At 55.8% G+C, this 26428-nt stretch overlaps 1 protein-coding gene across 1 annotated transcript in view; it reads right to left on the bottom strand.

The window, feature by feature from the left end:
* Window positions 1-514: 514 nt before the first annotated feature.
* The window catches only part of PARD6G (par-6 family cell polarity regulator gamma), a 55853-nt gene continuing 29939 nt past the window's right edge, over window positions 515-26428 (bottom strand). Inside the window, exon 3 of the mRNA XM_024580711.3 lies at window positions 515-3106. Within this exon, the coding sequence (XP_024436479.1) occupies window positions 2295-3106 (812 nt within the window). The 3' untranslated portion in view covers window positions 515-2294. The remainder of the gene's footprint in view (window positions 3107-26428) is intronic.

The following is a 26428-nucleotide window of genomic DNA, read 5'->3' as shown; positions in this document are numbered from 1 at the left end:
ACCATAGCATTGGTGATCCCTCTGTAAGGGGACCGTGCAGCTATGTAGTGACCACAGGTAGTGACATCAGAACAATAGCGTGTCGATAGAAATTTTGCAAACCTGAGTATATTGTGGAAAAGCTGTAAATAAGTAAGTATTCAGAAAAGTTTTCTCAAAAGGACTTCAAAAGAAGGTTCTGGGCCTAAGACAAATCAATCTCCCACCAAACATGACTATATTTGGTAATTTAAAATGATCTACTACCTGAGTTTGGGCCCATTTTCTCATCTGTAAAAAGGGGACAGTACCTGCCTCCGGGAAAATGTGAGAGGGTTAAGTGAGCGAGCATGACCCGCGCCGGGCACGTGGTGAGCGTCCCAGGCATCCCACCTGAGCGGAAGCTCCTCTCTGCTCACTGTCAGCACTGATGTTCTTTCTGTTATTCAGAACACAAGTAAAGAATACCATTAAAAGCAAAGCAAACATTTTTATTCTTTGATATATAAGACCAAGAACACATTAACATGTGATACATTGCTTCTTTTTTAAGAAAATGGCAGAAGGATAGAACTGGGTAGAAAAATACTCTCAAGCGGCTGATCCGATCAGTCTCTTAACTCCTAAAATTATGAGTGGCACACAAATTTGAGTACACCTCTTTTTTTCTTTAGAAAAATTATTCACATTTGCTTAACAACTTAATATATGGTTAGAAATATAACTTCCTTTCTTGGTAACAGACTCAGTTATTCATCAAGATATTCATGAACCAGCAGTAACAGTAAAAGAACATTTCCTTTGTGGTAGTAAGTTAGCATTACATTTTTGGTTATATACTACTTGTCATAGTAAAAAACAAGAAAAAGAAAAGAAAAATGTCGGGCTGCTGGTGCACCAAACCACCACACACGTGCGCAGATCAGTGGAGCGCATCTGGAAGTGAGAGCGCTCCCACTCGGCCCTCACAGGGGGAGGGTCTTTGGTCTGCCCTGCGCCTGGGAACAAAATGGACAGAGCGCCTGGCATTCAAATGAAAAAGTCAAACATAGGCACAGGAAACAACTCCTCCGTCAAAGCTATTTCTGGACAATAAATAGTTTCTGCACAAAAGAAAACTAATTTGCTTCTCGCTTAACAAATTCAGGAAAAATGAAAACAGTGAGATACAGTTTTCTTTCTGTTATCAGCCTGACATCCACAAGGGCGGGACAATTATGTGGCCCACCAGCAGGGGGTGCTGGGCCACAGGAGAAGCAGCCGCATTGAAAGGGCATCTAGAAAAATACTTTTACCTGCGTTTATAAGAAAATTTTATTTGGTCAAAGTTTAGTTTTGAAAATATAACTGTAACATTTTCTCCTCAACATCGGATTCAAACAGAATATACACTTCATATAAAATTTCATTGGTATAAACATGAATAAACATTCAAAATTACTAAATATGTAAATATTGCTAGAAGACCAACGTGAAATAACAATAAATTTAATCCGTGTGAAAAATCACTATGTTTTATATGTCTTGTTATTTAAAAATGAAGATAACCTATATGCCCAGATATCTGAGCTTTCGAAGTCCCGTGGAAACGTTTTACAAGCTGCACTCAGAGTCCACAAAGCCGTGGGGAAGGCCGGCTTTTCACTCCGAGTAAACACTGGCTTTCGTCCCAACCGGTACCTCCGAGCAGCGCCACCGGTCCCCGCAGCAGGGCCACCCAGGGGCGATCTCTTTCCCCGTGAGGTCTGGGAGCTCAGTGTCCACTTGGCTATTTGAAATAGCACCACGAACAACGAAAGCTGGAGGTTCGTCTTCTACAGCCACACCTGTCGCAGGTACAGGCACATCTGTTCTGGGAAACCGGCCTGAACCTTCAGCACAGTCGGCCCCTGCACAGGATCTGCACTGGACAGAGAAGACTCGGTGCCAACAAGTGGCGTGGCTTAAGTTAAAGACATGATTTGTCCTTTTAAAAAGTAATTTTAAAGCTTCATTTAAAAAATAAAGTTTTTGAAATTTAAAAATTAGCCCTGGACCTGTACCGGCCTGGAGCCCACGCATGCCCTTTCTGTTTGTGGAGAAATTCATAAAAATAGACTGTATTGTTACTTTCTGTCCTTAAGATGGAACAAAGAGTAGGGTTGTGGAAGAAAAGGGAGGGATAAATAAAAACACAGAAGGAGGGGTCACATACACAATTATTTTCTTATTTTAAAATGAGAGTGCACATTTGGGAAGTGGGGCTGCTGGCCCCTGCCTCCCGGCAGAGGCGGAGGTGCTGGGACCAGGCTGGGACGCGGCAGGGCACTGCCCAGCTACAGGGTCACGGCCGGCCCGTGTTCCTCCACTCCGCCCGGGGGCAGTGCCAGGCTGTGGCGGGGGTCGGAGCGTAGCGAGCTGAGCAGCCTGAGGACGCTGCCCTCACGCCCCAGGCTGGGCAGTCCGGATGCTGGGCCGGCGCCGTTGACCCGGGTGAGGCTGCCAGGCGGCCGTGGTACCAGCCGGGGCTCCAGGGCACCCTCGAGTACGACGTCGGGCTCCTCGTCACTCTCCATGTCGTCGGGGTGCAGGCTGGGTGGCGTGGGGGCCGGCAGGCTGTGGCGGCTGGCCACGCTGTCCGAGGAGCGGCCGGAGCTGCCGGAGGCGCGGCCAGCGCGCAGCACGTTGTTGCGCTGGTTGGCCGGCTTGACCGTGACGATGAGGTTGTGGCTGTTTGCGATCATCATGTCCGTGACCTGGTCCAGTGTCTTGCCCGCCACCTCAATGCCGTTCACCTCCAGCACCTCGTCGTCCACGGCCAGCAGCCCAGTGCTCTCGGCCAGGCCGCCGGGCACCAGGCGCGAGATGAAGATGCCGGGCACCTTCTCCAGGCCCTGTGGCGCCACCCGCACACTCGTGCCGTCGCGGATGTAGAAGCCCAGGGGCTTCTGGCAGCCGTGCCGGTACAGCCTCACGCGCCGGTGCGTCTCGGGCAGGATGTCCACGTCGATGATGGAGGACACGGGGCGGAAGTCATGCGGGAGCCCGATGTGCAGGTGCGGGCGCCGGCGCGGTCCCTCCTCCCGCAGCGCCAGTGCCTTCCTGCGTCGTGACAGCGACCCAGTGGCTAGGCCGTGCTCCGCCTCCTCTGGAAGGGCAGAGGGGGCGGTCAGAACAGGGAACACACAGGGACAAAGCACAATCAAACCACGTGGCCACACCTGGAGCCCGGGCTTCCTGCCGTGTAGCTCTGCTCTGTCTGCGGCTGGTGCTCGCCACTCAGTCACTTCTCCCACTCGCCAGCCCTGGGGACCCACACACACATCTCGAACACACGCCTCTGAGTGGAACTGTCTATTCATTTTGTCACCCTTGTCACACTTTCCTGTTCTGTTAAGTATCAAACAGCCCCCGGGATGACCTGTGCACAGCCATCCTGGGGCCTGCCGAGCTGGCCCAACAGTATTCACCAGGCAAACATCTGAGGCCAAGTTCTAGTGCAATTAACTTTCTACACATCTCTAAACTGACCCACAACAGCCAATAAAATGAAGGAAGGTTAGAAGGTGGGACCAGGCACTGCAAGGAAGAGAATTAACAAGGGACAGAAGGGTGATGAGGGCCTGATGGGCCCCTGGAAGATGGTGCTGAGGATGCACCAGGACCTTCTCCTCAGCAGGGCAGCTGCAGGGGCGTGACCGTCTGAGGTCACTATGTGGGAACTCTGGAGTGGCACCGAAGGCCTGCAGCGCCAGGAAGAAGAGTTGGATCTAATCGCGGTCAGTTTTAGTACATCCCCCTACTCTTGCCATAGCGGCTCGAACTCCATCCCGCCGGGGCAGGCCATTGTGCACTGCTCACGGGGCGGCTCGTGCCCAGTCGGTGGGCGCCAACAGAGGCCAAGAGAGTCCGTCCTCCAGACACAGGATCCATGCTGGGGGCTGAGTGCTGCTGCCGGTTAGGGGATGAGGACCAAGAGGTGGGCAGGGTTGTGGCTGCCCCCGCTCCCCGCCCGGCCCTGCAGCAGGCTCCTGCCCTGGTGGCTTACGTGGCTTCCAGGAAATTTAAAGGAGAGTGTGCAGGAGCCAGACATGAGAGACTGGAACATTCAAAAACAACTGCACACAGAGGAAAGTCAGAAAGTGACCACACTTCCGCAGGGAATGGCTCAGAAAAGACCTGAAGAGATGTTGTGTTCACACCGCAGGCTGATTCTAGGCACAGAGAGAACCCTACAACAAAGTGTTTTTAAATGACAAAAAACCCCCACACACCCTGGGGAAGGGGCACATGCTGATTTCCAAAGTTAAGTTATTGGATACAAATGTCCAGTGTTCAACTAAAAACAGCAGCAACAACAACAAAAAAAACCCCAAGAAATTAAAAGCAACAGGAAAGTATGTCTCATTCGAAAGGAAAAAAACCCCAAACCAGAAATTATCTCTGAAAACAATGAAAAGACAAGAAAGCAATGTGTGAATAAAACAAAAATATCAGTAAGTGATAGAAAACCTAAGAGGAAAACAAATGGAAATTCTGGAGCTGGATTGAAAGGTGCGATAACTGACACCAGGGGGGATTCAGCTGTCGCTTTGAACAAACAAAAGAAGGAATGGGTTAACTTACAATAGGTAGCTCAATGTAAATTACTGTTACTGAGAAGTCAAAAGAATAAAACTGAGCCCTGACCGGTCATCCTGCAAAGCCAAAGGTCAACAGTTTGATTTCCAGTCAAGGCTCATGCCTGGGTGGTACCTTCAGTCCCTGGTCCAGGTGTGTACAAGAGGCAACCAATCAATGTTCTTTCTTCACATCAATGTTTCTCACCCTCTCTCTCTCCCTCCCTTCCCCTCTCACTGAAAATAAGTAAAATCTCTTTTAAAAGTTGAAGAATAGTGAATGAACAGCCCCGCAGGACCTGCGGGGCCCCACAAAGCACACCGTAAGTCATAGCACAAACAGGGTCCCTTTAACATGGAGCCAAGCTGCCCGCCTCGGAGGGACCGACTTGCACGTCTCAGGTCTCGAATCTTTGGGTGTTCAATCAGGACCAATTAATGGGTGGGGCCCCAGCAGACCTGACCCCTGAAAACCGCAAAGATAACAAGAGAACATTTGTTAGGGTACTAGACGGATGACAACCAGACTGAAAACTGAAAACATCACTCAGAGTTGGCGTCACTATGCCATGTCACCGGCACCACCAGAAACGCCCTCCTTCCACAGATACAATCGCCCCCTCCCCTCTTATAAACACCCCTTGTGCTAGCTTCCTGACCGGAACCCTACCGGGCTTCTGCCTGAATCAGTGCTTCCTGAATAGCCATTCTTATCCATCTCACATAAACACTTGTTTGCTTCTCTTTTTGAAAGGCCTTTCATTTTTAGGTTAACACAACCCACATGTGCATCGGGAGTTCCAGATGAAAAGAAAGGGGTGGGGAGAATATTTGAAGAAATAATGCCTGAAATTTCCCAAATTTGATGAAATGCTTGAATATAAACATCCAAGAAGCTCTACAAACCCTAAGTAAGATGAAGTCAAAGAGACCAAAACCGAAACACAGAACAATACAAGTTTCAAAAGACAAAGACAAGAGAGACTCTTGAAAGCAGCAGGAGAGAAGACAGCCGGTACAAAGGGGCGGGGCGGGCGGTCTCAGTAAGGTTAGCTGCGTATTTCTCCTCAGAGACTGTGAGGACAGGAGGCAGTGGGCTGATATAAAGTATCACTAAAAGGAAAAGAACTGTCAACCAAGAATCTTACATCCAGCAAAACTGTAAGTGAGAAATCTACACATTCCCAGCCAAACACAAGCCGAGGAGTTTGTGAGCGCAAGGCCCGCCCCACAAGAAATGCTCCAGGGCGCCCTGTGGGTGACATGAAGGGACCCTAGACAGTACCTCAAAGCCATATGGAGAAATACAGATCTCAGTAAAGGTGGATACATGTGCAGGTATAAACGCTAGTATTCCCACAACAAGGCCTGAAACTGCACTCGTTTCTCCGTGGTTTAAGAGACTCATACACTTAAAGGAAATTTTAAAGGAGAAAATAATTTGTCTGAAAGCTAGTACTACTGTTACTTTGGTTTGTCACATCAGATCTTGTTTTCTGTGACACGTCAGAGACTAAAGCATTTACAAGGACTGTTGGTTTATGTTTGGGGCACGCATGTATAAAGACGTGGCTATTGTGACGTCAGCAACCCAAAGCACTTAGAATGTGCTTAGAACCATAAAGGGGCGGGGTTTTTGTCTCTTGTTGAAGGCAAGCAGCTATAAATTGGTATTAGAATGTTCTAACTTTAGGAAGATAAATGTACTCTACGTGGCGATCACAAAGAAAACAGCGGTAGAATAGACATGAAAAGAAGAAAGGAAATTAGATATTTTACTACCAAAAAAATCAACTAAACACAAAAGAAGACAAATGCAGGAAATAAGAGACAAAACACCTATAAGGCAACATAGAAAACAAACAGAAATATGACAAGTAATTCCGTTCTTAATCAGTAATTACTTTAAATGTAAATGGATTAAACTTTCTAATCAAAAGACAGAGATTGGCAAAATGGATAGAAACACAGCATCCAACTGCATGCTGCCGGTCAGGGACGCGCCTGGGGTCCAAAGACGCTGCAGGCCGAGAGTGAAAGGGGGAAGAAGACATTCCACGCAAAGGGGGGTGTCAAGGGCAGGGGAGGCTGCACTGATGCCAGACAAACTGGATTTGAAATAAAAAATACACAAGGCAAAGAAGGGCCCTATACATTAAGAAAAGGTTAATAGAACAAGAAAATATAGCAATTATAAACATTTATACACCTAATGACAGATCATCAAAACATATTAGCCAAAACAGGCAAAACGGAAGGAAGGGCGCTCTGTAATAGTGACTGGACTTCAGTACATGCCTCACAGGAATCTGTCGTGAGTACGCAGAGAGCCGGTCGGCAGGGAAACGGAAAACCTAGCACGATGACCCACCAACCTCCCACAGGGGCGCACAACTCTCACAGCGGCTCCCAGAGCTGCCTCAGGTGCGCGCAGCACGTTCCAGGGCACAGTGTACGGCAGGCCTCCGGTTAAGTCTCAGTAGACTTAAAAAGAATCTTCTCTGGCCACAACAGAACAAAGCTAGAAATCAATTCCACAAAGAAAACTGGAAAATTAACAGACATGTGGAAACCACACAACACACGACTAGACAACCAGTGCGTCGCAGGGCTGAAATCACAGGGCAATCAGAAAACACGTGGGCAAGAGCGAAAATAAAACCGTAACTTAGCACAACGTACGGAGCACAGTGACAGCGGCGACCCCCTTCACCGCTTCCACTCCACACGGCGCGGGAGGTCCCAGCCAGAGTGGTTGGGCAAGAAGAAAGAAAGAAGAGGCCTCCAAATTGGAAAAAAGGAAGTAAAATTATCTCTATTTTCAGATATGATCCTCACGTGGAAAACCCTGAAGACTCCACAGAAAGTTTTTGGGTCTAATAAATGAAGTCAGCGAAGTCACAGGCTGCCGGTCAGCACAGGGGAGCAGGTGCGTTCCCACCCACAAGCAGGAGTGATGTGAACAGAAGCTGCTGTCGGGCAGGCCGACAGCGGGAAACTGAGGTAAGCATCTCCTCAGTCAGAAAAACAGCCTGTTTGGTTTCTTCCTCTTTTTTTTATACTATGCCATTTTGTTCCTGTTTGCTAGTTTGTTAATTTTGGAGGGGCGCTCTTTCAGAAAAGCACTGGGAGCAGAAGGAGGTGGTTTGTGGGGGCGGGAGATGAGGGCCGTCCACACCGGACCGCTGGGCAGGAGGAGTCACACGGGAGCTGTGCCCCTCCCAGGGCACAGCCACACATGCAGGTCTGAGTTTTGTGCGTGGAGTCCATGCTGCACCCCTGGGCCTGCCTGTTTGGGGCAGGAGCCACCTCCGAGCTTTGCTGATGGGAACTTGACAAGGGGGCTGCTGCTCCTCAACCCCGACCTCTGACAGGTGCCCCGCAGCAGCCACAGCAGGGACCGCGCACGGCACCCAGGGCAGTCTGCGTGTAAACACCACCAGCCCCCTCCTCGTGCATCTGCGAGACAAAACGCAGATCGGTCACACAGCGATAACCCGCAGAAGGCACAGGTGGGGCGGCTGGGGCGGAGACAAGGGGACATGGGAGGAGAGTGACTGGGAATAACCATGAGCCCCGCCAGGAGAAGGCCCTCAAACACCTGTAAACGAGTGCATCCCCCCCACTTAGTTCCCTCTGAAAAGGCCTTCACACCTCCCTCAACTGACAGCCTGGCACCCACCCACCACGGCCCACACCTGTGCTGCCCAGGTCGGAGGCAGCACGGCCTTCACACATCAGCAAGCAGGCTCGCCACTTGTGACTGCTTCTGGGGACCGCAGACCGTTAGTCCAGCCCAGGAAAGGACTTTGAAGACAAAAGAGCACCCACGTGCGGAGCAGGAAGTTGGGCAGCTTGGAGCCAAGGCCACTGACAGGTCTGCAGGTGGTGATGCCGGCACACCTGGGTGTGCCAAGGGCCCGGTGCCCAAAGCCGGGATCCTAGACCAGCCTTCAGCTGACTGATCAATGAATTGATTACACCACCAAACAAATTATCATCATTTTTTATTCCATATTGATACAGCAAAGTCCAGGAGGACTTTCGAAATAAGGTGATTTTTAAAAAATTATACTTGTAACCCATGAGCATATTCTGCTCTGCCCCGCAGATGTGTCCACCGCCATGTGGACCCTTCCACACGCTCACTGGACACTTGTACGGCTGCCTGCACCTTTGTCCCCTCTGCTTCCGGTGTGGGTGACCAGATGGCGTGCTCCCACATGCTCCCCAAGCTCCTATGGGCGTCAGGCCCTGGGGTCCTCGAGACACAGGCATGAGTTAGAGGCAGTGTGTCCTGAAGAAACTGCGAAGTTAGTGGCAGAGAGAGGCGCAGACACAATTCTGAGTGAAACTGTCTGGTACACACAGTGAGAAGAGCGAGCGCAGGACATGGTGGCCACCTCAGGCCGGGACCAGCCTGGAGGAGGAGCCAAGCGGAATGAGAGAGGCCAGGCCAGCTCACAGACCCACATGAACATGAACTAAAAGACAGCAGGAAACACCCTGCTGGCATCGAGTAAAGGAGACTTCAGGCAAAGGGGCTGCGGGGACATGGAGGGACACACAAGGACAAAACAGTAGCCCACAAGCGATGCAAATTATGTGCAAAATAACAAGCTGAAAAGACTAGCAAAAATCCTGGAAGAGCTGAAGAAAGAAAGAGACCCACAGTTACAGTGGAGACGCCGACCCTCCTCTCAGCAACTCATAAGCCAAGTTCACAGAGAATCAGCCACACACTAGACAGTGCAGCTGACCAGCAGGAACCCGCAGCCACAAGGTGGGACACGCGGTCATGCCCCTGGGGATGTAGCAGAGACAGACGGTGTCCTGGGCGGTGCGAACCGACCTCGAGTCTTAAAAACAGCAATCACACCCCGTGTATCTGTGAATCATGAGATCAAACTAGAAATGAACATGAGGGAGACGACAGGAAAGTGTCCAAACACTCCGAAAACAACCGACACCCTTGTAGATGACCCACAGCTCAAAGGGGGCACTCCGAGGAAACCACCACACTCACTGGTGGGAGCCCGACCGCAGGCCGAGCCCACACAGCTGACCAACGCGGGGCTGGGCGGCACCACACACATCGCAGAGGGAAAGTCAGGTTGGAGCTGTAGGCCCCGACCTCAGAAACCTAGAAAAAGAGCAAAATAAGCCCAAGAGAGACACAGAAGGGAAATTAGGAGGGCAAAACGTGACTCGGTAAAACGGAGCACGTGAGAAGAGCAGAGAAAATCAGACGCTGACAGTGGGGTCTTTCTGCTGCAGCCTGACGCGGGCCCATCTCTGCCGCACCCCCCACCCCGGACCCAGCTCTGCAGGCCGCCCCCGCCTGCCTCACACACTCAGGACACCGGGCCCAGACCACTGCCAGCGTTCCTGGTCCTGTTCCTGGAGTCCAGGCCCTTCCACTTAAAGGGAATTCCCTCCACAACAGGTTCTCCTCATGTGGAAGGGGCCAGAGCGCCGCAGTCCGTGGGTGGGCTCAGCTGGTTGGCATCCCACAAACTGAAAGGTCACCCGTTGGACTCCCAGCCCGAACACCTGCCTGGGTTGCAGGTTTGGTCCCAGTGGGGGCACCTGTGGAAGGCAGCCAATCCAGGTTTCTCTCTCACACCAGCGTTTCTCTCCATTTCTCCCTCCCTTCTCCTCTCTCTAAAATCAATTTTTTTTTTTTAAGTTAGAGGGCAATAGCTTAGAGCTCTCATTTCAGCGTGTCTGTGGGGTCCGCACCGCTGGTCCCTGCTGTCCTGTCTGAATGTCACATCCACAGCAGAGCTGACCATCGGGCCCTGGGCCTCTTCAGGCCCTCAGAGAGGATGCATGTCGGGGCCTCACGCACCCACCTGACAACACCACGGGACCCCAGCCTACTTCCCATTCTCCCAATTGCTGTGGTACATGCTGCTGAATCGCTAACCCCCAGGAAGTCACCAGAAAATGTCATCGTTTATCATTTCCACCTCTCTCCTGAGTGACACACTGACCACTCTGTTCCCATCGGGACCTGTAAACAGATGCTGTGGCTCTTTGCTTGTCTAGGCAGGGCCACCTGCAGGGCCACCTGACACGCAGCCTGGCTCCCAAGGCCACCAGCCAGGCTGGCGAGGGCCACATGCCACCACACCAGCAACTGTGTTCCTGCCACCTGTCTGTCCCCAAGTGAAGCCAGAGAGCGTCTCTCAACAGGGCTCCTGGCACCCTGTCCCGGCAACCCCCACTTCATTTGGCCTGGGCGGCAGCACAGCCCAGGGCACCTGAGGCTGGTCCTGGCGGCCTCCCCAGCCATGTGGAGGGCCCTGGACTGAGGTCTCTCTGAGGAGAGCAGGAAGCTGGCAGGATGGCCAGGGAGCCCTGAAGGCAGGCAAACGGTCAGGGCCTCAGGGCCCCCAGCCCTGGCCGGCGTTCCGGTCCAGGATGGCCAAGTGGGTCAGGGAAACGGCAGAGTTCCCAATGTCCCTCCTTTCTAGCGATTCACACACAGAAATATTGCCTGTTTCTCATATTTGCCTACTTATACGTTAGATGGTAACTATAATAAAAACTAGCCCTTACTTTCAAACACTGTGCTACTAACTTTTTTGTTCAAAACACCATGAATTCCTTCCAGCAACCGCATGGGCACGGAGGTGGCAGTTTCTGAGTTCCGTCTTCTGTACGCAAGTTTCATTCTGACACTTGTCTTTGACTCGCGTGTCATCACTGCTCACTGTGGTCCTTCAGCACCCAGACTGCCCATCGCTTTTGCATGAGGAGACCTTCCAGCCGCGCCAGATGAGCACATGGAGCTGCGTGCTGGCGTCGGCCACCTGGCTGACCACGCACAGACCCTCACTAGTCAGAACCCAATGCTTCAGCAAGATCACTGTCCGCCCAACTCACACCTGCCCCCCACAGGGCGTGACCCCAGGGCCATCCTTCCCACACAAGACAGCATGCAACCCAGTATTCAAAAACAAAACAGTGTTTCCCATTTTCCACCACGTGTACTCAGCAGATACTCTCAGACAAGTGGGGAGAAACATGCACATCCCGGCCTGTTTTCACAGCCACAGGTTGCCTGAGGTTTATAAAGCGCTTTTCCAGCTTCTCGGAGGTCAAGCCAACATCTGCCCAGTGGCCCCGTGCACGGGCACTGGGGCTGAAAGCAGCCATGTGCACAGCAGCCAGACAGGGACCTGGGCTCTGTTCCTGCAGCAGGTCACTCACCCTCGCCCACCCGAGGTGCGGGGCTGGAGGATGAGAGGAGGTGGAGCTGCAGCTCAGTCCCTTGTCTGCACCTCCCGCTCCCCTCTTTAGGGAGCCCCTACCCACAAACACCATAAGGCCCAACACACAGGGTCCCCTAATGTTGGACCTTTGTCACATGGGCTAAAGATCATTTCTGTGAGCCCAGAGACCCCGGCACATTTAACCAGCCTCCAAGGGTGTCTCAGCAAATGGAAAGCTGACCCAAAGTGTCCCGCACGGGGGGCTTGCTGGTTCTCAGCAAAAGACCCCAGTTAGTCACAACAGAGAAAGGACAGCTGCCCCCAGGGTCTCCCATCCACTGGGAACATGCATCCTCCAGGCCTGGGGTGGCAGGCAGGGATGCTCAGCAGTGAGGGGGGGCCCCGCAAGCACCGAGCAGGACGGTGGGCTCGGGACCTGAGCGGTCCTGCTATGTGCGTGGATGATGCCCCCCCTGGTTGACCCAGGTCTGGGAGGCGACACTGAGGGAGGACCAGGGGGGTGCCTCCACCACCGCATGTTTCTTCACTTGAGCTGGTGACAAAGGTTAGTGACATTCCATAGGTTGGAAAGCAGTTGTTTAAACTCACAGGTGAGCAGGTCCATGCGTCTGTCAGAGCACGAGGCTCCAAGGGGGACCAAGGGGGACGGTGACTGTGACTCCAGCTGTTCCTGGCCAGGCCACGGGGCCCCGGGTGAGGTGCGCAGGCACAGGCGGGGGCGCTGGAAGGAGGCCCGGCCGATCTGAGCCACCTGCGCCTGCACCTGACGTCCCTCCCGAGCCTGATGCCGCACTCGGAGCTGTACCCGGAGCTGCGCCCGACCCATCTCCGCCCCCTTTACACAGGAAGCTCTGCATGTGGACTCTGTTAGTCAGAAATTCCCAACCGTCCTAAAACGAAAATTTCTTCTAAAGCATGCCTCATTCCTAAGATTCCAACCTGGGTTCCTAAAATATCTTTTTACAAGGCCAAATCCTCACAGCTTCTTTATCAAGCAGCCTGTTAAATCTCGTCTTTTCCCCAAAGTGCACAATTAGACACATAAGGGTCGTCTGGGCGAATGTCCACCCGCCCTCTTCCCAACCTCCTTCCACTTCCACTGAAATTAAATGACATTTCTGCCTCCGCGTCCAGGTCCCGTATCAGCAGGAAACTCCGCCAGAGTAGGACCAGATGCCGCAGGCTCGGCCCTCGGGCTCCCGCGACACAAGAAAGTGCTGCTGGGAACCACCTCCATTTGACAGCCGGTGACCCTGCCGTCCCAGGGCCAGGCAGCGGTGGACGCAGGTCCCGGACGAGGGCGCTGTCACGCCGCCCACGAGGAACGTTCGCTTCGCAGAGGTTCTGCTGAGATCCTTTCAGAGACCCACGAAGCCCCCAGCCCATCTGCCCTGTTCAAGTCGCCCCAGCCTCGTGCTGCGCGGGGAGGGCGTCGCAGGGGCTCGCAGCCATGCGGTGAAATGACGTCATCGCGCTTCAACGTCACCGGGCAATGACATCACTGTGCAGTGACCGCAGCCGCCTACACGGATCACGCACCCGCGCGCCAGGGTGACGGACAGGAAGGACCGTGAGCAAGTGCCGTCCGCACAGCAGGCGACGGGCGCACACTGGCCACCGTCAGACCGTGAGGAACCGGCACATGCTCCGCAGACACCGTTCCCAAAGCCAGAAGCACCCGCCCCCAGCAGGCGCCCTGCGGGGTGTCAGGGTGCGAGGGGCGGGGTGGGGGCTCCACGCCTGCGCCTCCTTCTTGGAGCAGCAACCCAGGCACAGGGCGGAGAGCGGTCGGACTCCCTGGGAGGGAGGACGGCTGGGCTGCGGGAGGGGGGCAGCACGGCCACCCCTCCCACCGGCGGGGCTGGCACCGCATTGCTGGACCCTCCTGCCAGCTCAGGATGAGAAGGGGAGGAGCTTCCTAGTCAGCCGAACCTGACGTCAAGGTCACAAGATGGGCCTCCGGGAGCCCATCCCACCTGGTCCCCCACGGTAGCCATCGGGGCCAAAACCACAGGCAGTGAGCCAGTAAATGGTTGTTGGCTACAAAGCAGGAAAAGCGGAGAAATAAAGGGGGGTGCTGGTTGCCCCTGTCTGTGATGCACACGCAGGGGGCCCTGAGCGCTCCCACGAAGACTGGACGCCCGCTCTAGTCTCAGCTTGTCCGGGGCAGGCGCACTCCCCTGCCTGAGCAAACACGCAGACACACGCACACCTTCTGGAAGGGCTGCTCCACCGGATCGGAGCAAGTCAGGGCGCAGCTTCACTCTTACAGGCTCCGGAAACGTCAACACCATGAAAGGCCGCCACGCAAGTCCACAAACAAAATGTGGCCCATTTCACAAAGGGACCCACGACTCCTAGCGGTTTCCTCCGCCCCAGACTCTGTCCCGAAGCCTTAAGCTGTCTCCTTGCTCTACAGGCCCCTCCAGCCCCCAACGCGTACCACTCGTAACAGACTCCCAGCGGGGCATGTGCGCGCCTCGCCACAGCGCCTCCGCTGCCTGGGTGCAGGTGTGAGGCCTGGGCTGCGGCCCAGAGGCCGGCCCGTTGCAGGAGCACAGTCCTTCAGGCGCGGCCGGAGTCAGAGGGTGTCTGGGGCGGCCTCACTGCGCAAACCCACCCCCACATCTCGGGAACTGGCTGCGCGCTGCTTTGATCAGGCGAGTTCCAGATTCAGAGAAAGTTTAATGGATGTTTTTACCAAATGCTTTCACCAAATGACGCAAATGGGCTATGGAAGAGGATGGAGGGCAGCACATGTGTCCGGCCGCTGGTAGTGCAGCTCCAGGGACAATGGAAACAGGCAACCAGCAGCTTGTGGCTGGAAACTGTCCCTCTGGCCTTGAGGGCGCTGCTCCGTCGGAGCCCCTCAGACGTCTCCCCGGGGTCCCCTGAACCAACTCGGCCCACTCCCAAAGCATGGACTCGGCCAGGGCCGAGGCCTTGGCGATGCTGCCTCACTCCAGCCCTGAGTGGATACGATCGCCTCCTCCACGGATTGGCCAGTCTGGGACATCTGGCATGAGCGGCGTCACTCGCAGTGCAGCCTGTTGTGTCTGTGCCCTTTCACCCAGCACCGTCTTCTCCAGGTTCCTGTGGGTCACGGCGACTGTCGGGGCTTCGTTCCTTTTTGTGCGGAATGGTCTCCTTGCGGGATGGATCCCACTGGGCAGGGCCATGTGTCCTTGGTGGACACTCAAGTTGTTTCCGCTTTTCAGCTATTGTATCACTGCCATGGACAGTTGGGAACAAGCTCATGTGTGGACGTGGGCAAACACCCAGGGGTGGCATGGCTGGTCACACTGTGCCTCTCTGCTGCCCATCCCCAGCGATCGCCACCTGCGCTGCCTGGGGGCCCAGCTCCTCGCATCCCCAGTACTTGTTTTTGTCCGTCCTTCCTGTCGGCCTGGGCACGCTGGCCATTGGTGCATCTCTTGGCAGGAGCATGGGTTCAGATCCTTCGCCCGTGTTCCGTTGCGCCGAGTGTTCCTTATAGAGTCTAGGTACCAGGTCTTACGGGACAGATGACTCGAAACGATTTTCTTCTGTCGTCTCTTCATTCTCTGTATAGTGTTCTTTGACACCCAAAGATTTTACATTTTGATGAAATCCAATTTATTTATCTAGGGGTTTTTTTTGCGCTCTTGTACTTTTGGTGTTGTCTTTAGGAAACCATCGCCTCATGCAAGGTCATGTTCCTGTGCATTCTAAGTAAAGTAGCAAACAAAAGTAGTTGTGGCCCTTGTTTTAAAAACCATGGAAACATAAATAACACCCTGTGCTTGGGGGCTGGTCTCAGGTGGTCCTCCTGTCCGCCCTGCAGAAGTTGCCGCCAAGGCCCAAAATGCCAGGCACCAGTAGAAGGAGCCTGGGACCAGCGTGACATAAAATTGAACAAACCAAGCACTCAAGGTGGACAGTCCTAATTTACGAAATTAAGTCCCATCGAGTTCAACCACCAGTTTCCCCAATTTTGTGCGAGTGCTGAGGAGTCTGTCACGGAGAAGACAAGCCGAGACCATGCACATGCACAACGGTGGCACCTGCCCGGCAGGGCAGCAACTCTGGCAGACACACCTGGAAGACGGGGAGAGAGCACACACCGATCTTCACTTTTTCTGTGACAAGTTTCCTCAAACAACAGAACTTTCCTCAAAGCGCCTCAGACTGAAAATCAAGTCAATTCTAAAATACATTTCTCTGCAAAAGGAGCCGCGCTCGAGCTCTGGGAGGCTTTGGATGGCTTCCTGGAGGCTCTGCCGAGACACTCTCAGTGCCCAGTGACCACTCTGGGGCAGCAGCCAAATTTCTCCTCTGAGACTTAGGGTCCAGGTTGCTGACGAGACTGCTGAGGTCGACAATGAGGGTCTCAGAAACTGCTTCTCTCGGCTGCACAGCTTCAGGGCGCTGGGAGGAGCCTGGTGTCAGCTGAGGCAATCTCCCTCAGCACAAAATGCAAAGACGCCTGCAAACGCCAGCCCTGCTGCAAGTTCACACCCAACCCACCCTCTCCAACCCTCTCTGGGTGCTGAGCAGCAACCCCAGTGCCCATCTTCCAGCCCAGCACCCTCATCCCCGGTCCACAGGCAGGGGGAACAGGGGCCCAGCAGCCACACCCAGGAGACTCCCCTGAGGGCCCAAGTCAGATGAGCTCACCTGTCCTAGAATCAGGGCCCAGGCCGGGGCTTCCCACCCCTTTCCTCCTGGTCCTCACAGCCCTGGAGGTCAATGATGTCTTCCTTCAACAGATGGGGACACTGAGGCTAGAGGACACGTTGGGTAACAGGACAATCAGGTGCTACGGCAGCTGCACGGTGCTGGACTCGGGAGGGACCCCTCAAAAGGCAAGTGCTTCTCTGTCATGGTGAAAATGTCACTGGAAAACTCACATTATCTCTGCTCACTCATCACTTGTCTACACCACGGGGCGAGGAAGTGCTGAAAGCCAGCTGCTGTGAGCAGAACGCAAAGAGTGGATCAAATGGTCGGACAAGCAACCTAGAAGGAACAGCCCCGGTCGCCCTGCCCCTTCCGGAAGGCTGCCCAGGGCCGGTCCCCCGACTATCCTGTGCAGCCAAGATGCACGTGTGTCCATCTGGTTTCTCCGGACACACGGAACCAACGGGACAGGTACAGACGCACAAGAAAGGTTTGTCCCGGGAACGGCTCGGGCAGGCGTACAGGCCGAGAGGTCCCCAGAGAGCCGCATGAGAACTGGAGACCAGGAGCTCCGCTGGCGTGGGCCAGAAGTGGCGGAAGTTCAGCTCCCGTACCTGGGCTGCCTGCAGCCCTTAGCGGGCCGCATGGCCCCCCACCATCTGCGTGACTCGGTCTCCTGCCACCTCACCTGAAAGCACCATCCCCACACCAACAAGTCACATCTCAGCCGCCGAACATTCACCCTTCGGGCCAGTCAGGCTGACACATGAAACTAACCCCCACACCTGCAATAACACGCAGAACAACAGCTCAGGAACCATCTGGGGGCGGAACTGGGAGCCGACGAGTCACCTCCAGCTGCTGCAGCCGGACAGCACAGGCAGGTGGCACAAACGGCAGACTGCCGCCCAGCGTGGCTGTGGAGGCTGAGGCTGCACTCAGGCCCCAGTGGCTGGGTCAGTGATGCCACATCCTGGCCTGTGTCCTCGCTGTGTGAGCCAGTGACAGGCTCTTCCCTCCACGTGACGACCCGGCCCTGCCCGCACCTATTGTAACCTTAATGACCCCTACGGAACCTCGCCCCAGCGTCGGGGCTTGGCCTCGTGCACTGTGGGCACAACTCTGGCCCCAGCACTGCACTCGCCATCACAGCTGATTCGCCCCTTCCCGTGTCAGGACAGAGCTCGGACTGCGACGCCATAAAGAGCACACTGCTTCTGACAGGCTCTCCCTGCAGTGTGGCCACTGGGCTTCAAGCCAACACGCAGGACCAGGGCAGGACGTTCCCTGCCGGCTCCTCCAACGGCGGTGACCCCGCTGCCTACCAGCCCCCAGCCACCGCGAGGTCATTCTGCTCAGAGGACAGTCAGTCCGAGGGGGTCCCCGGAGAAGGTGCTCTGGAAAGAGAGGGAGGGTTGTCGATTTGCATCCAGGGTCTGTGCGGAGGGCCGGCCCAGGCGTGGAGGAGGGAGAAGTCATGAGAAGGGAGGCAGTTGGGAGGAGGTCAAAGGGGTGGGGGGCGAATGGACACTTCTTGAAACTGTCGGAATTCAGGTTTTAACTGGAAAGTATTAGTGACAGAGAAGCATGCGAAACACGAGGCATTAGCAGCTACGGGGACAAAGCACAGAGCAGACACTGGGCTGGTCTTACAGGACGTGCATCTGTGCTTCGTAACCAGCATCTCCCTAACTTTCCACCTGAAAAGCGTGAAACGCTGAGAAAAGACTGATGGACGTGCCCCCGTGTTAAGTTTGACCTTAGGATGTACTTTTCCGAACCCGTCACCCTACTTAAAAAGTGCATTTCCTACTCCCTTCAAAACGGAAACCAAACCGCCCCCCAAAGCCCCGAACAACAAAACCAGCGGCTGCTGCAGGACCTCAGCTTCGTGGGCCTCGGCCTGGGGAGGCCCAGCACACACTCAGCCGGCCCTTTGGGCGCTGGACCCCAGGGCGGCCACAGGCCGGGATGCCCTCAGGAGGACGGGCCGCACAAACCTTAGTCTGCGTTAGTGGCCCTTTCCCAGCCCTGAAAACAGAGTAGGCACACACTGGACAGACTGCCGTCCCGGGAGACAGCATGTCCCGCCCCAGGCGGGAGCCCCGGCCGTTCTGTGTCCTGTTCTACTGGTCAGAGTGCTGCAATCCACTCCTGAAAACCTCACGAGCCCACACAGCTGCGACCAAGTGCAAGAACGCCGGGGAGTCAGACACGGTGGGCGGCATGCACCCACGTGTGACATTGTGTGATGGTGCTGCACACAGTCACTGCTAGGGACGATGGCGGAGTCGTAGGGACCTGTGCGTTACTTCTGACGACAGCCATAGGCTGAAACATCCTCCGTAAAAATTCCTCCCCAGCAAAGGGTAGCTCGCAAGGGCCCATCCACTGGGCGCAAGGGCAGAAACTTCTGCCTCTGGCCGAGGCACTGCACACTCGGTGCCTTTGGGGCCAAGTCCTCCCTGAGCTCGCTGAGCCTCTGGGTGCAGCCCCAAGGCCCCAGCCCCCAGCGCTGAACCCCCAGCCAGTGGCACTCATGGTGGGAGCCTTCCCTAGAGCCCTCTGCGCTCCGGGATGCAGAGGGGAGCCCAGAGGCTGAGAGCCTGCAGGACCTGCTGGGAGAACTCCGCACAGGCCCTGCTGGCTGGCCAGCAGCCCTGGCTGCATACTTGCCAGTCATGGGTTGCCCTTGCTCTCAGGCTGGACCACCCCAGGACAGCAATTTGCAAGGGGCTGGGCGGGTGGGGCACTGACTTTGAATGAAGGAGCATCAGCTTCAGCACAAACCTCTTATCACAGTTCTTTTGGGAACCCAAAGAGTCCCCATCTCCACAGCGCACACAGCAGAAGACCCAGTCAGCAACTGTGGGTGATGCAGGCTCCACCCTGGCGATGGGCACGTGGGGTCCCTGCCACGCAGAAGGTATGTGGACCAAAGATGTGACCCCCCTGAATGTCCTTCCCTAAGCCCAGCCCTCCCTCCCACATACAGGACGGACCATGTCGACTCCAGAACAGCCCACGGTGTCACACCAGTCCTGGAAACAGTGGGAGGGGAAGGGGGAGGGGCCAACCTGGGCTGCCAGTGGTGGGGTGACATGCCGAGTCCAGGGCAGAAGAGAGCCAGCCCTCCAATTCCCTACATTTTTGCAGAAGCCACAAAGGGAGGCTAAGAACTAAGCACCAATCAGAACTCAGGGTTCCCGCCTCGAGCCCACGTGGGGGCACTTCTTGCCAGACCTCCTGGCATTGTGCCCAGGGTCAGGCCCACGAGGTATGGCCCAGTCACCTGCCTGGAAGATGCTTGCTGTCACATTTTTTAACCAGAGGGGACATTTTCAATCATTCATCCTGGGAGCCAAAATCACCCAGGAATCACTCAGTGAGGCAGCCTCAGACACTGCAAGGCCAGGGCACATCACACAGGGCAATCACCTGCAGCCAGGCTGGCAGGCCCCAGAGCACAGCAGGGGAGAACATTCCTTTCCTTACAGGGCCCCGTTCTGCTACCACCAGCCTTGGAGAGTGGGGGGCTCTGGGAGGTGTGGGTGCAGCCAGCAGCTAAGCACCGCAATCCCACGGCTGTGGCTTCAACCCGCCCAGCCCTGTGGGTTCCCCTGTGCCTGTGCAGCTGCCTTGCTGGAGGCAGAGGTCTGCCCGCAGCCCCACTGTGCCTCTGGCTGTGAGCGCAAGCCTAGCGCTCCGCAGAGAGGGCTTCAGGCAGCTGTGTGCCCTGCTCCGGGTGTTCAGTGCTGGCAGCCCTGCTGACCAGAGGCTTGGGTGGGGTGTGGCAGTGACAATTGGGTGACAGCAGGTAGGGACGGGCAGCGTGGCCCATGGGGCAGCTCTTGGCTCTGTGCCTGGAGGAGTGGACTCGCTGTGCATGGGTTCTCGGACGTCCTGAGAGCGAGGGGACCCTGAGCCATGTGCCTGGCTGCCCCAGACACTCCCCAGACAGATCCGACCAGGCTCAGGGTGGAGCCCAGGATGCAGCATCCCTGTTCTTCCCAATCCTGGTGACATTAACTGCAGCAGGGCTGGGAACCACCCAATGGCTAGGGCCTGCAGCTGCCCTGGAAGTTTCCATCGGTTTTAAACTGACTTGTCTCTATCACACCAGTGGCAGGGTGCTTGGCACGGTGTAAGGAGCAGGCCTGGCCCAGCTGCTGCCCATCACTGCCACGCACCCCACACACCCGAGACCCTGGGGCAGCCTTCCTGAAGAGGCCAGCCTCAGCCTGAAGCCCAGGGAGTAACCATGACCGACCCCGAGGCTCCCAAACCCCAGGGCACGGGGTGGTGACCACAGAGATGTTTATGGCTGTCAGGATTGGGGTTGCTCCTGGCTCCCATGGGTGGGACTAGAGGTAAACACCCTGCAGTGCTCAGGACGCCTGGAGAGCTCTGGGCAAGAGCACCAGCCACACCCACGTTCCCAGCAGCAGGAGCACCTGCAGACTCGGCTGTCCTAAGGCCAGCCTGAAACTGGAGAGCCAGTACCGAGTGAAGACAGGGTCACACGAGCCAGCCAGCGGGGGGTGGGATAGGCACAGCCCAGCCTATCAGACACACAGAATTCCCATGAAAATGCCTGGACCCTTTTCCCCAAGCATCCCCAACCCGGGGTCGGACCCTGGGCCCCACAGGTGCTGAGAGGAGGCCTGGCCTTGTTCCTCATTCTGCGTGGCAGGGACCGCCTGCTGCTCTGGCCCTCCTGCCACCGGCGTGTGAGGTGCTGCAGGGCCTCGCTGGACAGGTGGGACCATGCAGCCATCCCTGAGCTGGACGGCAGAATGCCGGCACCGGCCCCACAGTGAGATCCCACGCACCTGCATCTGACTGCACCCTTCCCCCACTGGCAGGGAAACAGGCTGGAAGCAGGGGGCTGCCCAGGCACTGAAGACCCTCCTGCAGCCACACGTGCCGTGTCCCCTCCTGAAGCAACCGGGCCAAGTCTGGGCCGCACCAGCCGCCCTCGGCCCGGCACACACCGCTCACCAACTCGAGGATCGCTTCCTTAGAAAGTTGCCGTGTTATGTGGGCGGGACAGGCATCTATGAACACCTTTCCAAGTCCTCTGCCACAGCTTGACTTTCTCATGCTGGGCCAGCACTGAAGCCCACGTGTCAAAATGCTGAGGCGCCTCATCTGCCAGCAGGGGCCCCTCCTCCAGCCTCGTGTGGCCCAGGAGTCCTCCCTCGGGGACTGCATCCCAGCCCAGCCTCGTGAGCTCCATGTCTGAAAGAGGCTCTGAAGGGAAACTGAGAAAGAAAGGGGAGGTGGCCATGTGAAAGTCAGTGAGTGACAGTGACAGTGACAGCCAATCTCCGTCCAACAGGCCACAGATGAGCGGTGGGGGGAGTGGGGGAGGCACACGAGGGTCAGTGGGAAAGTGTGCTGGTCTTCCCAAAGCTGCTTCTACAAAATAAAACTGAAAAACCCAAAGACAGAAAACTGCCAGCATTTCCTCCTTCCTTTATTTTATATTCCGAAAACTCCACGGCCATGAGGGCACACGCTGGCCCCCCTTCACGGGGAGCTGAACCAGCCTCTCACACCCTGCCCCGCCCAGCACCAGGGTCGGGAGCCCATTTGTCTCTGTCTCCCTGTCTGTGCTATGAATAACCAGCACTGCTCAGAGGCTGGCGACACCTCGCTGGTTTCTGCAGACATTCCTCTGGCTTCCGCACCCCACTGTTCCCCAGACCACAAAGATGAGAATTTAGCAAAACCGATCATAATGACCCTTCTCTACCCAAACCAGCCTTGACAACATTTTGTACGACTTTTGAAAACAAAAAGGAATGGAAAATACAATGCAACCAATCCTCTAAATAGAGCTGTGGTATACAGTTTAAATTCCCCAAGTCAGGAAGTCAGCTCAGACGCCCTGGTGTGGGCCGAGAGCCCAGGGACACCAGGACACCACACGTACAGACACAAACCGCAACCGTAATTCCAACGACGGGTGTGCAGGGAATGTTGACACGGCTAAAAGTGTTTTAACTCTTGTTTTTATGGACTTTCTTTTTATAACTATGTTAGTGGTCAGGTAGCTCTGCTTTCTTTGATCCTTTTCAAAAGTTCCCAAACAAGATGGAATTAAGAGCACCGCCCTCCCCCAAAGGCATTTGCCCTGACAGTTACAAACACCAGAACCTCATGCTCATCGATGGAAGACTGGGTGCTTTCACCCCCAGGTCTGGAGCAGCGCTGTGGACCCTGAGAAAGAAGGGACCTACCAAGAGGGGATCCTGGTGCCTTAACTGATGGCTGAGAAGCAGCTGTTCCTGCCCAAGGGGTGGGGGGGGGTGGGGGGAGGGCCTCTCAGCAAACCACACGACAGGGAGGAGCCTGCAGGGACCTGCCTGCCCTGGGCTCCGGGCATCAGAGCAGCCCTTACAGCAGGGTTCCTGGGATCCTGCTTCAACCAATAGGACTGAGGCTTTCCCCATCCAATCAGAGCTGTGCAGCATAGCTGCATCAGCACCTCACTAACCAATCTGGTGGCTCCATGCTGACCAATCATGACAGTGCCTTTTGGACCAATCAAACTGTGAGGATTTGGAGCCCTCATCTGCACAAGGACAGATCCATCAGGGACCCAGAGAGGGGGTTTCTGTCTGTATGAGCCAGCTGCCCTGTGGCTCTGGGAGGGCACTTTCCTTTCCCACCATAGACTGCTGACTGCATTTCCCAACAACCGGAGCTGAAACGCCAAAGAAGACATCTTGCCAGCACAAGGCCAACCAGAGCAGACCTGGGCTGCTCCATAGCTGTGCTGCTTCATCATTGAGCTGTTTGCACTGAATGAAGCTTCCTCCTTCACCACAACCCAAACTAGGAATTCCTTTTGGTACCAAATTGGTGCCAGCGACCATCCCTTAACAGGACGAGGACGCCTGCTTTTCTACTTAACCTACACTGGAGGTTCTAGCCAGGGCATTCAGCAAGAAACAGAAGTCAGCTCTGACCAGTGTGGCTCAGTGGGTTGGGGGTTTTCCTTCGAACTGAAAGGTCACCGGTCCCATCCCCAGTCAGGGCACACGCCTGGGTTGCACATCCAGTCCTCAGCCGAGGCGACACCAGGAGAGATGCTTCCCTCTCACATCGATGTTTCACTCCCTCTCTTTCCCCCTCCCTTCCCCTCTATAAAAATAGATAGAATTTTATTTAAAAAATGAAAACAAAGAAAAAGAAATCAAAGGCATCCAGCCCTGGCTGGTGTGGCTCAGTGGACTGAGTGCTGGGCTGTGAACCAAAGGGTTGCAGGTTCAATTCCCAGTCAGGACACAGGCCTGGGCTGTGGGCCAGGTCCCCAGTAGGGGGCGCGTGAGAGGCAAACACGTGTTGATGTTTCTCTCCCACCTTCCCCCCTCGCTCTAAAAATAAATTTAAAAAATCTTTTAAAAAATAAAAGAAAGAAATCAAAGGCATCCAAGGTGGGAAAGGAAAAAGTAAAACTATGTCTAGGAGTTGGAATTGCTGAGTCACATGTTAACTCAGTGCTTAGGAGGAACTGTCAGGCTGAATTGAACACATATGGCTACACAGTAACTTGTACAAGATCACTGTAAAAGTAACGCACAAAATTTTGCCCTTGGTCCCTAAAATATGCATCACGACCCAATGTCTTCACATCTTTTCTGGTTCAGAACCATCTTAACAAACCAAGGAAGAGACCAATAAGAGTTGCTGTAACAGTCTTGAAGCCCATTGAGGCTTCTTCCCACAGACTCGACTCTGTATGGCGGGGAGGGGCGACACCCAGGCCCTGCACACCCGACTCCTCCACTTGAGGCCGGGCTTCACTGTCCTTTCACTCTGCTCCAGGTGCCGCAGCCGGTGCCCATAGGCAGCTTTGGGGGCCTGGCAACAGCAGCTACAAGGGGGATGCTCTGCACTCTCGGGACAGGAGCTGGGCAGTGGCGGCTCAGGCACAGAGGGAGCCGGCAGGCCCAGCCCTTCCCTCCTGCTGTTCAGGGGCCAGGACCCGCCATCACACCCCCGGGGCCTCGGGAAGGGGGGCGGCTGCTCACACTCAGGTTTGGCGCAGCCTGATGTGTGGGCTCTGTTCTGAGGGGGTTCCTAATATTTCATCACCTCAAATGGGTTTTAACAGGTGAGGAAACCGAGGCACAGGAGAGACGAAGTGACCTGCCAAGGCCACACGCCAGTAAGTGGAGGAGGCAGGTTACTGGAACTGTGGTCCTGTCCAGGGGCCACGGCAGCGAGAAGACCCTGGTGGTCTCTAGGTGCTGGACTGGAGCGAGCCGGCGCTGGGACAGTCTAGGACAAAAAGAACGCACTGCAAATGCTCAGCGCCAGACGCCAGTGCCTGGGACTCAGCGCCCCCTTGCCCAACAGGGTTCCTGAGTCGTGCAGTCAGACACAACTTCCTCTTGGGCTCAAGCAGTGGGGTGGGGGTGACCACAGGCCCTCCTGTGGCCCGCATTGTTGAGGGCGGCCTGTGTGCTGATCCCTGACTGGAAACCTGGCTTCCAAAACCCAGAACCGAGACACTAGCAGATCCAGGGGCTGACCAGCTTCGGTCAGTCAGCCACGCAGCCCGGCCAGGTAACAAGCCATGTGCGGGGCCACCACCCTCCAGCCCTGCACACCGCGCTGAAGGCCAAGCTCAGCTCTGGTCCCCTCCCCCTCCCAGCCGGCTCCACAGCCGGGGGCTGTGATTCAGCATGTTTACAGGACGCTGTGGCAGTGACCAAACGAGAGGACTGTAATCAAACAGCTGAAAATAACTGCTGGCAGGAAAGCCCCACACGTGGCTCGGACCCTCCAGCAAGTGACGTGCACGCAGCAGCCGTGGCTGCGTGGCTGGGGTGCCACACCCACCATCTCCTTTCCTTTTGCAGGAAAACTGAGCAGTCTACAAGCCCGGGGGGGTGCCAGCCAGGTCCCCATCCCATCCCAGCTCAGCTGAGACCCCGGGCAGCACCAGCCCCACCAGCCACTGGCCCTTCCTTGTCCAGGGCCACAGGGCAGCCCCGAGTGCCACCAGGCCACTGTCTCTGCCCCTCTGAGCCTCCCCTGGCACTGCCCACTTCAGCATCCATCTCCACACCTGCAGCTCCCAAGCGAGAGGCCAGGAGAAGGGCCCCCACAGTGACCTGAGGTCGAGGCCTGGCCTGTGTCTCCCACTCAGCAGACCTTGAAGACCTCAGAGGGACACAGCCTGGTGGGTGTCCCCATGTCATCTCTGTTATGTGAGACCTGCCTCCCACAGGAGGAGCAGAGCACAAGGTTCGAGACCAGGCTCTGAGATGGTTGGACTGAGACGTCGTGAGGCACCTGGCTTACCTGCCACTGAGCTCATGCGTGAATGTGTACAAGTCACAGTTCCTAGCACACCCACTGCTACTTTCCAACTTTTCACGACCCCAAAAGCAGCCCCTGGGGTACACAGCGCTCTATGGGAGTGCGCCCTGCTTGGGCACGTGTTCCCAAGAGGCTAGTGGCCTCAACACACCCTGGTTTTCCGTGGTCTCTGCGCTGAGGTCCCACGGGGGTGGGCGGGGCCATTTGGGGCTCACCTGCACAGGAGCCCAAGAGAGGCCCCAGCCACCCACCCACCCTAGACCCACCCCAACCACAGCCCTGGGGGAACCACAGCCTGGGGAGGGCAGGTCTGACACCACTGAGGGCCACTCCAGGGCAGCGGGTGGGCCTGCAGTGTGCATGGCCCAGGGTCCGGGGACACCAAGACGCAAGGACGGGAGGGGGCACAAAGGAAGGCACCTCCAGCACGTCACCCTGGGCAAGGAGGGTCCCCAGCCCAAGCCTCCCCGTTGTCCTGCTCCTGTCCCTCTTGGTAGACAGCCTCTGGGGCTTCACAGCTGCAGGAAGGGACTGGGCCAGGCCATCACCAGGTGCCCCTCACCTGGCTCTGGGAGGCGAAACGGAATTGTCTGGAGGGCGCAGATCCGCAAC

This window comes from Desmodus rotundus, chromosome 10 (assembly GCF_022682495.2).
Source record: "Desmodus rotundus isolate HL8 chromosome 10, HLdesRot8A.1, whole genome shotgun sequence".
NCBI lineage: Eukaryota > Metazoa > Chordata > Mammalia > Chiroptera > Phyllostomidae > Desmodus > Desmodus rotundus.
This window is presented reverse-complemented; position numbering and strand designations above follow the sequence as displayed.